This window comes from Triticum aestivum, chromosome 6A, assembly GCF_018294505.1.
Source record: "Triticum aestivum cultivar Chinese Spring chromosome 6A, IWGSC CS RefSeq v2.1, whole genome shotgun sequence".
NCBI classification, from domain to species: Eukaryota; Viridiplantae; Streptophyta; class Magnoliopsida; order Poales; family Poaceae; genus Triticum; species Triticum aestivum.
Window position 1 is genome coordinate 611,840,255 of NC_057809.1, and position 18,078 is coordinate 611,858,332.

At 41.8% G+C, this 18,078-nt stretch overlaps 1 protein-coding gene across 1 annotated transcript; it reads left to right on the top strand.

Annotated features, from left to right (window-relative positions):
• The first annotated feature begins 8,268 nt into the window (after positions 1 to 8,268).
• LOC123129035 (uncharacterized) lies at positions 8,269 to 10,700 on the top strand. The gene is made up of 3 exons (XM_044549174.1): positions 8,269 to 8,774; positions 8,889 to 9,821; positions 9,939 to 10,700. The coding sequence occupies exons 1-3, from the start codon at positions 8,739 to 8,741 to the stop codon at positions 10,446 to 10,448; spliced, it is 1,479 nt and encodes a 492-aa protein (XP_044405109.1). The 5' UTR covers positions 8,269 to 8,738; the 3' UTR covers positions 10,449 to 10,700.
• The last annotated feature ends 7,378 nt before the right edge of the window (positions 10,701 to 18,078 follow it).

Here is an 18,078-nt window from a genome sequence, read left to right on the forward strand (position 1 = left end):
TCAATCATCGAACACTTCATCCACACAAAACTTCAACAGAAAACTCGGTAAGATCCGTTAGTATAATAAAGCAAATCACTACTCTAAGTACTGTTGCAAACCAATTCATATTTTGTTTTTGCATTGTGTCTACTGTAATATAACTTTTTCATGGCTTAATCCACTAATATAAATTGATAGTTTCATCAAAACAAGCAAACTATGCATCAAAAACAGAATCTGTCTAAAACAGAACAGTCTGTAATAATTTGAACATTCACCATACTTCTGATACTTGAAAAATTATACCAAAATTAGGGAAAAAAATGTATAGGAAGACAGTGCAAAAAGAATCAGAACCATTTGACGTTCCAGCTAAAAATGTAAAATCGTGCACTACAGCCAAAGTTTCTGTCCTGCACCGTACAAACCATCAAGCAAATGTAAACATCCTAAAGGCAAACCTTGGCACATTATTTTTATAATACAATGAAATTGTACAAGGGGGTAATTATTTTTGTTGAAAGGTTTCTGTAATTAAGATTCACAAAGTTCCCATGGGCATGAACAAAGTTCAAGGACGTCCCCCACTTTCACAATGCTCGTCTCTCTCACTTTCACTTTTCTTTTTGAAAAAGCTTTGGGTTCCCCTCTTTATTTTTGTTGTTTTTAAACTATATGAAAGCACTCAACAGTAATAAATGACTCTCTAAAACTTCCGGGTTGTCTCCCTGGCAGCGCTTTCTTTAAAGCCATTAAGCTGGGCATATAGTGCTCAAGTAATGGATCCACCCGGATCCCAAGGTATATCAAAGCCAATTTTAATTAGCAATGATTTGTAATTTAGTAGTGAGCACAAAGTAACATATATCAAGAAATGACGAAGTCTAACTCTCTTCCTATGCATCGGCATGTCATAAAAGAACAATTCATGCACACATAGTAAAGGCCAATGCATAGTATAAACAGTTTCTTGCAATTTTATCGTATTGGAAACATAGAGAGGTGGAGATATAGTTCCTCTCTCATAATAATTGCAAGTAGGAGCAGCAAGCACATGCATATTATATTCATCAAAATCATCATGTGCAACGGTAAAAGGCAACCCATCAATATAATCCTTAATAAGTGCAAACTTCTCCGATATAGTGTAGTCGGGAGAATTCAAAAAGATAATAGGACTATCATGCGTGGGTGCAATAGCAACAATTTCATGTTTAACATAAGGAACTATAGCAAGTTCATCTCCATAAGCATAATTCATATTGGCATCTTGGCCACAAGCATAGCAAGCATCATCAAAAAGGGATATTTCAAGAGAATCAATGGGATCATAACAGTCATCATAGCAATCATCCTTCGGTAAGCACGAAGGGGAATTAAACAATGTATGAGTTGAAGAGTTACTCTCATTAGAAGGTGGGCACGGGTGATCAATCCGCTCTTCCTCCTTTTGTTCTTCGCTCTCCTCATCATCTTTTTCATCCAATGAGCTCACAGTTTCATCAATTTCTTCTTCCATAGACTCCTGCAAAATATTAGTCTCTTCTTGGACAGCGGAGTATTCCTCAATATATTGTTTAACATAGGCATTAGAAGCATAATTATCATAGCAATATTTAAGTATAGCAAAATTTTCAGATTTGTGAAAGAGTAGCATCATACTTTTCAATCAAAGAAGCAATTTCAAAAGCACCCTTAAAAGCAACAAATTCTTCAATTTGTTGAACATCATAGTAATTATAAACACCCTTAGCATAAGAAGATACGATTCCATTATCAATAAACTCACATTGGTAGGGAAGGTGTTTCTTAGGGTTTTCAGAACAACAAGTAAAATCATATATTTCACATAAATTCCAAGCATAGCATTGCAAACGTTGAATTTGACCCCATAATAGTTTCCCTTTTTCAGATATACGGTGTCGCACATAACAAGCATGCTCATCTAAGGATTTGCCCTCAACTAAGCTAGTTGGGGTTTCAGCACGAGCACATAGGGATCGAAGATGATCCAAGTAATAAGCTTCAGCAGTGTGATAGATTTTGATTGGTTCTTCAACCATTGGTTCAGTAGGTACAACTAATTTTTTTGGTATTTTGCGTTTCCTACCCATAACTAAAGATAGAAAACAACTAAGAACAACAAATAAAAATTACTTAGTGATAAAGCAAACAAGCACACACGAGAATATTCACCCCACGCTATTGCTCCCCGGCAACGGCGCCAGAAAAAGGTCTTGATAACCCACAAGTATAGGGGATCAATTGTAGCCTCTTTCGATAAGTAAGAGTGTCGAACCCAACGAGGAGCTAAAGGTAGAACAAATATTCCCTCAAGTTCTATCGACCACCGATACAACTCTACGCACACTTGACGTTCGCTTTACCGGAAACAAGTATGAAACTAGAAGTACTTTGTAGGTGTTGTTGGATAGGTATGCAAGATAATAAAGAGCAAGTAAATATAAAGTAGGGGCTGTTTAGATGAAGACACAACTAAATTAGTTTTAGTAAAGAGCTTTTGTCAACAAGAAGGTTATTTGTCCCTAGGCAATCGATAACTAGACCGGTAATCATTATTGCAATTTTATTTGAGGGAGAGGCATAAGCTAACATACTTTCTCTACTTGGATTATATGCACTTATGATTGGAATTCTAGCAAGCATCCGCAACTACTAAAGATTCATTAAGGTAAAACTCAACCATAGCATTAAAGCATCAAGTCCCCTTTATCCCATACGCAAACAACCTACTTACTCGGGTCTGTGCTTCTGTCACTCACGCCACCCACCATAAGCAAATCATAAACATATTGCAAACCCTACAGCGGGAATCCCTCACGCTTGCGCGACACGAAGAGCACCATAGGACAGCACCAATAATAAAACATATAACTCAAACCAATCACGATCATCGAATAGCCATTAGGACAAAACAGATCTACTCACACATCATAGGATAGCCATACATCATTGGGAAATAATATATAGCGTTGAGCACCATGCTTAAGTAGAGATTACAGCGGGTAAGAGAGAGGTTACACCGCTGCATAGAGGGGGGAAGAGTTGGTGATGATCGCGGTGAAGTTGTTGGTGAAGATCGCGGTGATGATGATGGCCCCCGTGGCACTCCGGTGCCACCGGAAGCGAGGGGGAGAGAGCCCCCCTCCTCCTTCTTCTTCGCTGACCTCCTCCCTAGATGGGAGAAGGGTTTCCCCTCTGGTCCATGGCCTCCATGGCGTGGGAGGGGTGAGAGCCCCTCTGAGATTGGATCTATCTCCCTGTCTCTCTCTGGTTCTGCGTTCTGTTTTGGCTCTGTTTCACCGTTCCGTGTATATATGGAGATCCGTAACTCCGATTGGCCTGAAACCTTCGCCGTGATTTTTTTCCGAATATTAGCTTTCTTGCGGCAAAAGAAGAGCGTCAACCGCCTTACGGTGGGCTCACGAGGGTAGGGGGCGCGCCCCTGTCTCGTGACCACCTCGGGCACTGGTTCGCGTTGATTTTCCTTCCGAATTTTCCATATTTTCCAAATAAGCTCCGTCCATTTTTATCCTGTTTGGACTCCATTTGATATGGATATTCTGCGAAACCAAAAACATGCAACAGACATGAACTGGCACTGGGCACTGGATCAATATGTTAATCCTAAAAATAATATAAAAAGTTGCCAAAAAGTGTATGAAAGTTGACTAATATTTGCATGGAACAATCAAAAATTATAGATACGACGGAGACGTATCACTGTACTGCTGCACTTAATTCATATGTTGTTGCTTGTGACAGTAGACAACCGGACAAGAATGTGTTTGTGTTGCTTGATTGTTTTGTAGTGCTATTTGCCTCAATAATGAATAATGATTGTTGCTTCACCGATGCAAAACTAACACTATCGCACTAGCCAAATTCAGATACTTGGAAATTTGGATATTAATGGTGCATCATGGACAAAACGTGGTTGTCTAAGCCTAGGTACATCAAAGTTTCCTTTTCCCCCAACTCATAAGCGGTATAATTATGTCATGAATTGTTCTGATATCTCTGTTTGTGGTGATTGGGTAGATGAGTCGACAACGAAGCTCAGCGACGTGATATGGCGCTCGGTGTAGGTGGCCATGGTGGACCTGAAGCTGGCTGAGATAAGCGATGGGGTCAGTGTTGTGCTCCTCCCGTTCTCATTAACCAAATAGTGCAGACTGTGGTTGTATGACTCGTGTATATATCCACTTGGACCACCAAAATCAAACTGATAGCAAGAACTTGATATGGTGCTAAGTTATAGTTCGTAAACAGATCCATATTAGTTTAGAGATCCGCACAAAAAATTTATACATTCAGAATGACCACCAAAATCCAGCAGTACAATTAACTAGATTGGAACAATTTATTTGATTAATATGTGCACATGAAACAACAAATTAACCCGTGTGAACTATCCACATCGGTCTGAGTTATGATGAACTTTTTGATCTTTTTATTAACCACATCAGTGGTCTAAAAGAATTAATGAGTAGCAACACAGACTAAGAAATTGCTATTTATCTTATCTATGCTAAGAAATCGGAGACTGGATTTACCAACATGGAAGGATTCCTCAAGAGCACATTAGCACCTGAAGCTGCTGCTGTCGCAGCTCTACAATTTTTCTTCTTTCTAGACGCCCGACAGCCCGAGCATGCAAGAGCAGCAGCACAAGCAGGTCGTGCTGTGCAACATCAGCAGAGCGCTCTCAGTGCAGCGGAACTACTCGGGCGTCTCTGACGACAGCATATTTGATACTGAAGTTGAAGATTGTAGTGCGGCATTCGTAATAGTAATAATTACATGTAGGCCTATTTTTGAATGCCTATTTTTCAGTTGTTTTGCGAATTAGACCAAAGAGTAATGATTGTTGTTATCTTGTTGTAGATCAAAGATGCCAAGAAGACAACTAATGTGCCAGGAGGTGCAGGTACTAACAGCAGTTGCCTCTACTTGTTGAAGCTTTAGATTTTTATTTCCTCTTTAAATAGATCATAGATGGTAACCTCAGCTTCATCCTCAATGGCTCGTGATATTGTAGTATCTCTTCATCTAATTTATACATTAGAAGTAAACTGAATGTGTCAAGACAATGTACAAAGAAGTGCAACATAACTACATAAGGCCCAGCCATGTTTCCTCTATAGCATATAAAAGTTCAGTACAATCTACTACTGCCAGTTCTTAAATATTATTACAACCTACAACTCTTAATATCTGACAAGCCCATCTCTTTATAAACTACTACGGTCTGTTCTTAAATATAACAAGCTACAACTACTACTATGAGTTGTTAACAGATAATATTGCTGATCAGGAATCCTATCTTATGGTATTTATTGCCAAGTTTGTAGGCATCATCTTATCCTTTATAACCTGTTTCAGACTCACAGAGCTGCCATGTTAGCTTATTAACTTGCCACCAGTCTGAACTTTTGAGCTCCAGAATAGAATATTGTAATTCCGATGGTGTCGTGCGGCTCAATTAAGAAACGATTCTGCGGAAACATATTGATAATCCATGTCCTGATCTTGGTCAAATATGTTACATACTTGAAAATAGCCACATCCTAATTCTGCATCCTTTCCCCTTGCATTAGTTTAGTTTGTTTGTTGCCATACTAAGCTTATTTTTGAGAACGTGTTTTACTCGTCATAAGCATTTCTGTAGCATATATGCACAAGTAGATTTTCTGGGAATGCTCTTGCTAATAATTCTGGGACATGAAACCAATAGGAACTCAAGTGTGTTGATCAAATGATGTTGACAAAAATAGCAGAACATTGTTTCCTGTGGTGATTGATTCCTGTGGAGAAGGAAGCCCGCAACACTACACTTCACCGCATAGGAACAAATATATTTGTGTGTATTCATGGTCATATAATAATGTTACTCTCACATGAACAATCAAGTATAAGCTAGCATGTGCCGCTCTAGCCTAACAATCTTCATATGAGCTTTGAACAACTTTTGGAATGATTGCACTTTCGTGACAAATTCATATGGAATATTTTCAGGTACTTAGCCACACCTAGCATTGGATGTGAGGAGGACTTGGAGTGTCATGGAACACATATGGCTGTTCACAGTATTTTGGACCAACCAACTTCAATCATTTTTCTTGAATCTTATGTGTGTTCTGGACCATTTGGTGTTTCAAGTGTTTTGGAGTAGAAACTTTGTGCTCATGTATGTGATTTGTGTGTTCTGGACCATTGTTTGAATTAGTTCAGACTAGCAAATAGTGGCCCTTTTTATGTGACTTGTGTGTTCTGGATGGTCAAACTATGCTTGTGAACCTGTGTGAATATATATTTATGTATGGTTGTGAACCTATCATCATTGTCCAATATGTGTTCATCTTGATGTTGTTTGTTGATCGCATTTGACATTGTATATAGTATATGTATCAAATCATTGGTTTGACTGTACACTACCTTTCCAACAATTTATCTGCTGGTAAACAGATTCTTGCAGAGTAATTGTCAGCCATGGTTACTACCTAGCTAGACAGAGTAAGTGTAGGCAATTGTACGTACCTAGCTAGACAGAGTATGTGTGGTCCAAGGTATGTACCTATCTAGACAACATAAGTGTCGGCGAAGGTATAGATCTGTCCAAACAGAACAAGTGTCGGCAAAGGTATATACCTAGCAGGACAACTTATGTGTCGCCAAAAGTGGGGTCTATGTTCACACCCTCGCCGTAGCTAGGGTGTATGCCCACAAATCATGTGTCGGGGTAGGTAGGTGTATGTGCACAGGGAAACTGTCGGCACAGGGGAATCCCCGCCTGGGCCGGCCCATACAATAGGAACCTTTTATACTGCGTGTTGTGCTGGGAGAAGAACAACGCACCTATTTGGGCCGGCATGTGTTCGGGCGATCAGTCTTTTAATTTTGTTTCTTTTTCTTTTTCTTTTCCGTCTTTGTATTTTTAAAATAATTTGGGACTTCAAAAAGTTTCAGAAAATAAAAAACTAGAGAATTTTGAAATATTTTTTAATAATTTATAAATATTTGTGGATTGAGAAAATGTTTGTGATTTAAAAAAAATCTCATGTCCAATAAATATTCACAGTTTTGCAAAAAAAAATTTGGGAAACCAAAATAAGTTAATATTTTTTAAGTGTTCGTGTATTAAAAATGTTAATGAAATTGAATAAAATTTCGCCAATTCAAAAAATATTTACGAAATGAAAATACCCAAAAAATTCAAAAACAGATCATGACTTACAAAATAGTTTATTTATTCATAGAATGTTCGCTGATTTATAAAATTATCATGCATTTAAAAAAAGTTTGTCAAATTAAAAAATGTTCATGAATTTCAAAAATTGTTACATCAAACAGTTTCCAAAAAAATGTTCATCGAATCTAGAAATGTTCGTCTATTCGAGAAAATATTTTTAAAAAAGTTTCACAATTAAATAAAATGTTTGCAAATAGTATAAATTTTCATGAATTAAAAAATATTCATGATTTTAGAAAATGTTCGAAAATCTATAGAAGGGTATGCGAATTTGAAAAAAAATCATGATTTCAGATATGTTTATGAATTTTAAAAAAAATGTTCATAATTTTAAAAATTGTTCATGATTTGATGTAAATGAGAGTGATTGTGTATCTCTGTGATAAAGCAAAATATGATCATGGTCATTGAAGATTATGATTATTTTTCTCCCGTTGCAACGCACGGGCCATTTTGCTAGTCATGTTTAAAAGGAGCAAATGCTAATTTATTTTACTACTCCCAAAGTGAAATAAACTAAAATCTCCCAAAGTGGTGCCATATGTCAAGGGACTATTTTACCTTTTCTTTGGTCGCTCACTTTATTACTGATTAAAAGTATCCATCAAGATACAATGTAGATCGGAGGACTTTCTTTTAGCACAGTACAGACGCAAGCACTCATATACACGCGCATACATTCACCCTCATGAATGCACACACGCACACTCTACCCCTATGAGCACCTTCAAAAGACTGAGCCGGCATATCATCTTGAAATTTACGAAGTCACCGTAGGCACCTCGTCATCGATGACGGCCCGCATGAATACCTAGAGCGTACTTAGGGAGGCTTTTTTTCTAATCGATTTAGCGAGTCTACTATGTGACTCGAAATTAGAAAAAAAAATAGTGGGCCGCATTTCAGTGTTCTTCATAGCCTTACTCTGTTGTGTTGAAATGGGCCTATGGGCTCAATTGTGTACCTTAGCTGGAGCCCAATCTTAATAGGTCCACCAGAGGAGAGAGATACACATACATCGTCTGCCCTAACGCTGTCCCCTCCCCACCCACCCTCCGGCGGCGGACACCGATCTCCTCGCCGGACTTGTCCCCTAAACCAGCTCCGCTCCAGATGCTACCTTCCAGATGAAGAAGGAAGATGAAATTCATTCAGCAGTCGGATTCGAAGAAGGAAGGGACAGGTGCCAATTTCGTTCTGTCTTGGGATTCCAAGAGGAAAAAGGAGCTGTTTTTGTATGTCTGCGTCGCGTGAGATAATAGTTAATCCGTCGGCTTACGGATTCTACACCGGCTTGAAGAGGATTCGAAAACCTCCTCCGTCTCCGTCTCTTCTTTTGGGATTGGGATCCGAGGAGGCTATATAATAAGATCAGGCTGGGCGCCGGCGATTGTCGCACACGGAGGGGTCATCCGTTCAAGATTCGTTTTTGTTTGTGTTCTGTTTATCCTCGCAAGTTGGTCTCTTTTGTCATCGCATCAAGATGAAGTTTAACAGGGGTCGCCGCCACCGACGGAACGTAAGTCGTTGCTTATGTTCTGTTATTGTTAATTACTCTATGTTTCATTCATTTTATGAAAGCCAATTTATCGATCTATCACCGATGACTAATCTTCCACCTCGCAAAATGCAGTCGAAGGCAGAAGTTGATAGTGGAGACATGCTAAGCAAGCTGCCTGGCAATATACAAGCTTGTAATGGGGACAGGCTAAGTGAGCTGCCCGCCGATGTGCTGCTCAACATTCTCGAGAGGGTGGGCACACTTGATGCTGTAAGAACCTGCATCCTTTCGAAGAAAATGCATAGGCTGCCAACTATGCTCTCGCAGATCGTCATTGATCTCAGCCCTCGTGATTTGTTTCAAAAAAGTGATGTCGTGGCTGATGTGACCAACAAGATTCTTAGTAGGAGGCCTCCACAAATCACCATTCGCAAGCTGAAGCTCAAATTTGTCTTGAGTCCTCCTTGCTGTCATTCCATAGGCAAATCCGTTGGCCTGGCCATGGCAACACATAAATTTGATGCAGCTGAGTTTGAGATCTTGACACCGAAGGATTCCCATATTTGCACTGATGACCATCGTGTGCTCTTTGCTGACCAGTTCAATAATTTTGTTCGTGATTATCCAGATGCATTTGCTGGTCTCACGCGTCTGCATCTACGGAACATGAGCTTTGGTGAATCAGACATACCCAACATTCTTCGCTATTGCAAGGTGCTGGAGTCACTGTCTTTCTTCATGTGTGGCGCGGGGATCAGTTCGGTGCTGCATGTGGAACATACTCGTCTCACCGAACTTGTTATCTCCTATTGTGAATTCAAAAGAGTGGAGCTCAGCTGTCTACCAAAGCTCCAACGGGTGACCTTTGGTAATTGGACCTGTGGTTGCTCAAAAAAAAGTAATTGGCCCTGTGATGAAAGTCCGCTGATTCTTGGTTTTGTCCCGCAACTTTCGAAGCTAAGCCTTCCTCAAGCTTGTCTTTCACGGAAGACCCTCAACCTAAGCCAGTTGCTTGCTAATGTCCCCACTGTAAGCGATTTGTATTTGGAGTTTCGAAGCGAAAAGGTACTCACTCCAATATCTCTACCACATTATCATTGTATGATGCTTATATGCAATGGTAGTAACTTATGCATCATTCGAGGATTTAATTTATGCACAACTTCTTTTTGTCTGTACCAGGTTTGGATTCGACCAGAATGCCCAAAAGTGCTTGCTCCGGTGCTCACCCAACTACGGTCTGTGAGTCTGGACAATCTTCCCGAAGAATGTGACATCTCTTGGACAATGTTCCTTCTTGAAGCTGCACCATCCGTAGAGGACCTTTGCATCACAGTATGGGATCATAAGTGCCGGAAGGAGTCACAAAAGAGTCGCTCCAGGAAAATGGATGTGCATTGGGAGCCATCTGATCCTGATTTTAAGCACAAGAATCTGGCTAGGCTAACTATCTACGGTTTCCAGTCCGATGACAATTTCATCGGATACGTTAGACGAGTCATTCAAGCTGCGGCGAACATCAGGGAGGTATCCCTGCACGACAGGAAGGTATGCCGATTGTGTTCTGAAAAGTTTCCTCATCTTGGTGTTCGTCCTTCGAGTTATCCACGGACCAGCAAGGAAGTGGATTTGTTGATGAAGAATATGACAGCGGCGGCAACGACTTCTCCTGATATTCACTTCTGCTCATAAGGTGGAGTTCAGCATGTCGTATGTGGTTGGAAGGATTCCCCTATCTCGAAGCCCCCATTAGTAGCTACTACATCGGCGCTATTGCATATTTTGCAGAATGTATCTTGGCTACCAATTTGTTGGAATGACTCATTTAGCTATTTTCGACAAATGAATCGGATAAAATAAGCACGTCTATGCTGTGGTTGTGCAGTAACGTGCTTATGTGAATACAGTCAATATTCAGTTCGAATGGTGCTCTGTTATTTTTCCTATCTTGTATTTTTATGAGAGCCACGTCAGTCGGCACTCGCTGTTTTTCGTGGACGCGCAAACACAAACTCGCTGCTCAGTTCCGGCGCGACGAGGCTAAATTTCGTGTTTTGACCCTTTTCTGAAACCTATTCAAGATCTGACCCTAGGTTGAAAAATTTTCAAGATCTGACCCTTTTGCTACCGCCAGAGTCCATGGCGGTAGGGTCTAACAGCCTACCGCCAGAGACTTTTGGCGGTAGGAAACATCGCTACCGCCAAAGTCTCTGGAGGTAGTCTGCATAACCCTACCGCCAAGGTGCTTGGCGGTAGGCACAAGCACGCCTGTGTTTAATACTTAGGAGGTTTTTGGCGGTAGGGTATGCAACCCTACCGCCAGGGTCCTTGGCGGTTATACCCTACCGTCATGGTCCCTGGCGGTAGCAAAAGGGTCAGATCTCGAAATTTTTTCAAACTAGGATCAGATCTCGAATAGGTTTGGGAAAAGGGTCAAAACATGAAATTTAGCCGCGCGACGATGCACCCCTGAGCGCGTGCTGGCTGGTGTGGGGAGCGGGTATTCTTGGTGCTATGCTTTTGTTGTTTGCATAAAGAAAAATACTGGATCTGGATGCCTCTCCTGCCGCCACCTTCCTCAAGCTCGAGGTTGCGACTGCCGGTTGAGCTCCACCACCTACATTGCTCTGCGCTGCCTCCCACGGCCCCAACGCCGTCTTCCATGACTATGGCACTGTGGCCCCGTCGTCACCTCCCCTCGCCCCCTCCTCTTTGTTTCGGCTCATTTGCCGTCACCACAAGCCTCGCGCCGCCACCATCCCTGAAGTACTGTGTTTGTATTTTTTGAAGGGATTAAGTTTTAGGCGACCCGGTAGATGAACAAAAGTTCAAACCACCCCCCCCCCCCCCAACCCGGACCCTCCAAAATAATCCCCCCCCCCCCCCCGGCCGATCCTCTGCAATCATATGCATGTGAGCGGACAATTTAGGAGGTCACGACTGAGTACATAGACAAATGAGGGCTTGAAGCGGACACGCTTGAACAACGTCTGAATGTGTCCATGTATAAGGAGTCAAATTAGCCTAGTCCGGTTGGAGATGCTCTAAGGGCCCTTTGGAACGCATGATTCTAGAAACGTTCAAATTGAATAAATGTGAAAAGCCATGTCATGTTTCTACAATAATAAGGATTGGATGTTGCACCCGCAAAACGTAGATTTATAGGACACCTTCATTTATTCAAAGAACAGTTGCATTATTAGAATATTAGAAATTTTCCTATGTAGATTGTTCATTGTTTGATTTGTACGACTGTATCCTATATGAATTTTTCAAAGTATTTCCTTTCACGATATTCATACCAAATTTCCATCCGCTTGAATCTCTAGTATCATCTGTTGCTTTTTTCAACGGTATAATTAGGCAAAATTCGGGCAAACAAAATTCTATAGGATTTGAATGAACATGGCACTGTACTCTTGTATTTCCTTCTCTATACTGGCATTTTGAAATCTTGTGAATTAGAAACGCTCAACGTGTTTCTTTGATCCAAGAGAGAAGAAAAAGACAAAGACTTTGGGTGCATCTACTTATAGCAAGTATCTTGGTCTGCCCACCCATGAAGGACGCATGAAAGATAATCAGTTCCAACCAATCATGGAAAGATTCACTAAGAGATGTGCATATTGGTCTGAGAGGTACATGTCATATGCGACCAAAGAAGTTTATGTGAAATCCGTGATTCAAGCCATCCACTTGTATATCATGGGAGTTTTTAAGATAATAAGGGACTTCTGCTTGGGGGGGGGGGGGGGGGGAGGGGAGAGGGGCATTGGAAAGTTCATTGGATGGCATGGGATTAAATGGTCAAACCTAAGAGAGGAGGAGGCATCGGTTTCCGAGATATGAAGTTGTTTAACCAGGCCCTCCTAGCCAAACAGGGATGGCAATTGATTCAGAGACCGGATAGTCTTTGTGCAAGGGTGCTGAAATCGAAATACTATCCAAAATGGGGAGCTCCTCGACACAGTTTTTTGCGGATGTTGAAGGAAATATGCCCTAGAGGCAATAATAAAGTTGTTATTTATATTTCCTTATATCATGATAAATGTTTATTATTCATGCTAGAATTGTATTAACCGTAAACTTAGTACATGTGTGAATATATAGACAAACTTAGTGTCACTAGTATGCCTCTACTTGACTAGCTCGTTGAATCAAAGATGATTAAGTTTCCTAGCCATAGACATGAGTTGTCATTCGATTAACAGGATCACATCATTAGAGAATGATGTGATTGACTTGACCCATTCCGTTAGCTTATCACTTGATTATTTAGTATGTTGCTATTGCTTTCTTCATGACTTATACATGTTCCTATGACTATAATATTATGCAATTCCCGAATACCGGAGGAACACTTTGTGTGCTATCAAACGTCACAACGTAACTGGGTGATTATAAAGGAGCTCTACAGGTGTCTCCGATGGTACTTGTTGAGTTGGCATAGATTGAGATTAGGATTTGTCACTCCGATTGTCGGAGAGGTATCCCCGGGCCCTCTCGGTAATGCACATCAATATAAGCCTTGCAAGCAATGTGACTAATGAGTTAGTTGCGGGATGATACATTACAGAACGAGTAAAGAGACTTGCCGGTAACGAGATAATGAGTTAGTTGCGGGATGATGCATTACGGAACGAGTAAACAGACTTGCTGGTAACGAGATTGAAATAGGTATTGAGATACTGACGATCGAATCTCGGGCAAGTAACATACCAATGACAAAGGGAATAACGTATGTTGTTATGCAGTTTGACCGATAAAGATCTTCGTAGAATATGTAGGAGCTAATATGAGCATCCAGGTTCCGCTATTGGTTATTGACCGGAGACGTGTCCCGGTCATGTCTACATAGTTCTCGAACCCGTAGGGTCCGCACGCTTAGCGTTCTGTGACTATCGGTATTATGAGTTTATGTGTTTTGATGTACCGAAGGTAGTTCGGAGTCCCGGATGAGTTCGGGGACATGACGAGGAGTCTCGAAATGATCGATACGTAAAGATCGATATATTGGACGACTATATTCGGACATCGGAAAGGTTCTAAGTGATTCGAGTATTTTTCAAAGTACCGGGGAGTTACGGGAATACGGGAAAAGAAGTATTGGGCCTCATGGGCCAAGTGGTGGAAGATAGGAGGCAGGACAAGGCAGGGCGCGCGGCCCCCCTAGCCCAAACCGAATTGGACTAGGGGGTCGGGCCCTCCCTTTCCTCCTTTCCTCCCTCTCATTCCTTCTCCCTCCCTTCCTCTTGGTGGACTCCTACTAGGACTTGGAGTCCTAGTAGGACTCCACACGTGGGCGCGCCTCTAGGGCCGGCCGGCCTCCCCTCTTCTCCTCCTTTATATACTAAGGCAAGGGGCACCCAACAGACATAAGTTGATCAATTGATCTCTTAGCCGTGTGCGGTGCCCCCCTCCACCATAATCCACCTCGGTCATATCGTCGTAGTGCTTAGGCGAAGCCCTGCGCCGGTAGCTTCATCATCATCGTCATCACGCCGTCGTGCTGACGAAGCTCTCCCTCGACACTCTGCTAGATCGTGAGTTCGTGGGACGTCACCGAGCTGAACGTGTGCAGATCGCGGAGGTGTCGTATGTTCGATACTAGGATCGGTCGATCGTGAAGACGTACGACTACATCAACCGTGTTGTTATAACTCTTCCGCTTACGGTCTATGAGGGTACGTGGACAACACTCTCCCCTCTCGTTGCTATGCATCAATCACCATGATCTTGCGTGTGCGTAGGAAATTTTTTGAAATTACTACATTCTCCAATAGATGTGTCACCTATTTGGTGTGGCATTGAGTTTGGGCTTGAACTCTTAAAGAAAAGACTCATCTGGAGAGTGGGTAAAGGAAGGAGCATCCAGATCCGAAGAGATCAATAGGTTCCCAGAAAGCGGGGCTTAAAGATGACAAACTTTATCAGGAGAACTAGATTGAGATGGGCTAACCAGCTGATGTTACCCGGGGAGAGGGAGTGGAGTGTACCACTAATTCATCAACTGTTTTACCCTTTCAACGTGGAAACCATTTGTAATATAAAAATCCCCTTGGTGGAGATTGAGGACTGCATTACAAGGCATTACGAAAAATCTGGAAACTTCTCTGTCAAGAGCGCTTATAGATTGGCAGCTCAACCAATGAAGCGGACAATCGAAGTATTTGGGATCTCATTCGGAAAGCAAAAGTTGCCCCAAAAATCAGGGTCTTTGATGGAGAACTGCTACCGGTACTTTGGGAACTAAGAAGAACAAGTGAAAGCGCACTTTGGAGATTGATAGCACCTGCATCATATGTGGCAATGGAGTGAAGGATGAATTCCATGCTTTGATTAATTGCACTAAAAGTAAAGCCTTGAGGCATGATATGAGGAGAGCTTATAGATGCCGGTCAGCTTGGATGGTTTTCCATACTTACTGAGATCAAATCAGTTCTCACAACTTTTGAAAATGTTCTGATTCAGCGTACGACAAGAGAACGAACCAATTGGCCCATGAGCTCGCCGGGCGTGCTAGCTCAGAAGAGGATACAACGCTGATTGGTGATGTCCCGGAGGGGATCAGAGAGTTAATGTACCCTGGATTTTCTCCTGCTCCTTGAGTAATGTTATTACTCATTCTCAAAAGAAAGAAAAAAAAGACAAAGACAAAATACAAAAGATGCATTGAAACTTTCAAAGAAAAGTTTCCACGAGGTTGGACTTCTTTTGGTTTTCTGGTACAAAACTCGTATAATTTTTTCATGTTATGAAATTCCTTCGATGTAATTAATCATATGATCCAAAGGGCACAAATAGGAGTTTTCCTTAGGTTTGCAATACTCCATTTTTTCTCCAAAATTCCTTTGATCCAAGATGTCCTAGTTAATCTTAAGATTTTTAGCAAATCGTGATTATAATTTATTTATTTCAGAAAATAAATATGAGAAACTATCCCAGTGTCACAAACCGCTGAATGCTTATAGAATATCTTGCTTAGGCCATGGATGTGCAGATACTACCAATTGTTCATGGCGCGTTCCATATTTAGTACTTCATTTCCGTCAGGTACAGAGCTTGAGGCTGCCACATCATCTCTATATAGCCAAGATCATCGTTGCATCTTGCTCCAGTATGTTTCCCCGAGGGGTAATCGGTATGTGTGTTCATTTCCGTGGTATCCACAGGTTATTCCATACATTAAGGGCTAGTTTGGTTGCAAGGTAAACAAAACCAAGGTAGCAAACCACGGTCAGGGGATTTTCTAGGGCGGATGAAATCCCCTTCCATCATAGGGATATTTCCACAATCTGTGTTACTCCCTCCGTTCCTAAATATATGACTTTTTGATAGTTCTTTGGTAGTTCAAATTGAACTATCAAAACGTCATATATTTAGGAATAGAGGGAATATGTCATTTGATCACTAGGTGGAGATCGATCGCGAGAAAAGCGAAGGCATGGGTTTTCTCCCTGACCTCTCGAGCCGTAGATTGCTCTCCTGGGAAAGGTTGTGTATCGGGTCTGAAAGTCTTCAGCTTTTAAAGTGACATGATGCCCTGGACTTTGTAATAAGATAGTTGATGCTCTTGCGCAGTTTGCTGCAAAGATGGTTGTTGAATCTCAAGTCATGGCCAGGCGATGCTCCTACCTTAGCGCATTCTTTGGTTGCCGATGATTTTATGCGGTGCTTTGGTTAATGGAATGATCCAATTTCCAGCTCAAAAAAGTGTTCAACACAACACCGCATAGCTTCAGGCTCATAAGTGCAACCATAATCATATCTGCAACCTTTAAAGCAATTTTGAAGCACTTCGTAATTTTTATTTGAGACCACAAAGGCTATGCTATGCATAAACATCCTAAAAAAAAAGGCTATGCATAAACTAAGATTCGGCATATCTCAAACTATATTTTGTGGATACACACGTCACTGTTTATGGCCTTTCTTCAATTTCATTCATAAAGACAATGTAATTTCATAGACAACAATTTGCTTTCAGTACCACATAATCAAACTTGAATATTATCCAAATGAGAAATTAAAACACGATTTTATTTCACCACCTTCCACCATTTGAAAGCAAACATTCAGGAATGGCTACTTCTACTTGTGATGAATCAGCAGGCAACTACTCCGTACTACTCCCTCCGTCCCAAAAATAAGTGTCTCAAGTTTAGTACAATTTTGTATCTGTTTGACAACTCTTTGCTCTGAAGTCGGCCTTACAAGTTCAGTGCTACCGAGTGGCTGAAGCAAAAATCTAATCAACAGAAATATGTTCTTTCACAGTCCAGACCCCTGTGAGCACATCTAATTAACAGGTGAACATCAGAACTTCGAAGCAATGACCATAGATCAAACAGAACATTGCAACCAAATTGAATGCACAAGGGCCACAGCGGAATGCAACAAATAAAGCAAATCTTCACCAGAGTCAACCGGCATAAACCACGAGTATACCACCAGAGTCTACCCAGCACAGAGTAAGTACACGCTACCAGAGTGAACAAGCAGAGACAACGAGTACACACCACCAGTACACACTACATAACAGTATCACCAACTGTTCAATAAACAGCCGACTGGCTAAGGCAAGAGAGTTGACACATTGGAGGTCTACTGGGAAGGACTTCATCTAGAGGATCTGCAAAAGAAACAAGATATGTCAAAAACAGGCAAGACCTCCAAACAATTATCTGAAGATATGTCAAAAATAGTTTATAAACCCTCGCTACTAGTAAGCGTCTGCCTATAACCTTTTTCCTAGTAGTGTAGATGGGCGGCGTACTTCCGCCCCCGCCACGAGGAGCAGCTCACCTCCACCAACAGCGCGCTGGTGAGGGGGCGCCACAACGCCGACGGGCGCCTCTTGTGGTGGGGCGTCCCCGGGTGAACGCTGCACTTCGTCCTCAAGGGCGGCAACCAACCGCCGATCCAGTACCCGGCAAGGGTGCAGCACGGGCAGCGGCGACGTGAAGAAGGAGGCCGTCGACGGCGGCGACTACAGCGCCTTTGGCGCGTTCTTCGACATGTAGGAGGGGCGGCGGACGACAGCGCAGTAGTTTTTATTATGTTTTTAGTTTTGTATTATGTTTTTAAGTTTTTATGTATAAATGTCAATGAAATCGTCTAATATGTGTCAAATTTTGTGTGTTTGGCCGAATTTTGGCCGAGTTTATTTTCCAAAAAGACGGCGTCAGCGTTGGGCTTGGGGCGGCGGTTGGGAGGGGCGAAAATATCGCCGGCGCGCCTGCCTAACCATTTATTCAAATGGGCCTATGGGCTCAAGTGTAGATTAGCCCGAGCCCAAATCTTAACAGATCTACCACAGGGC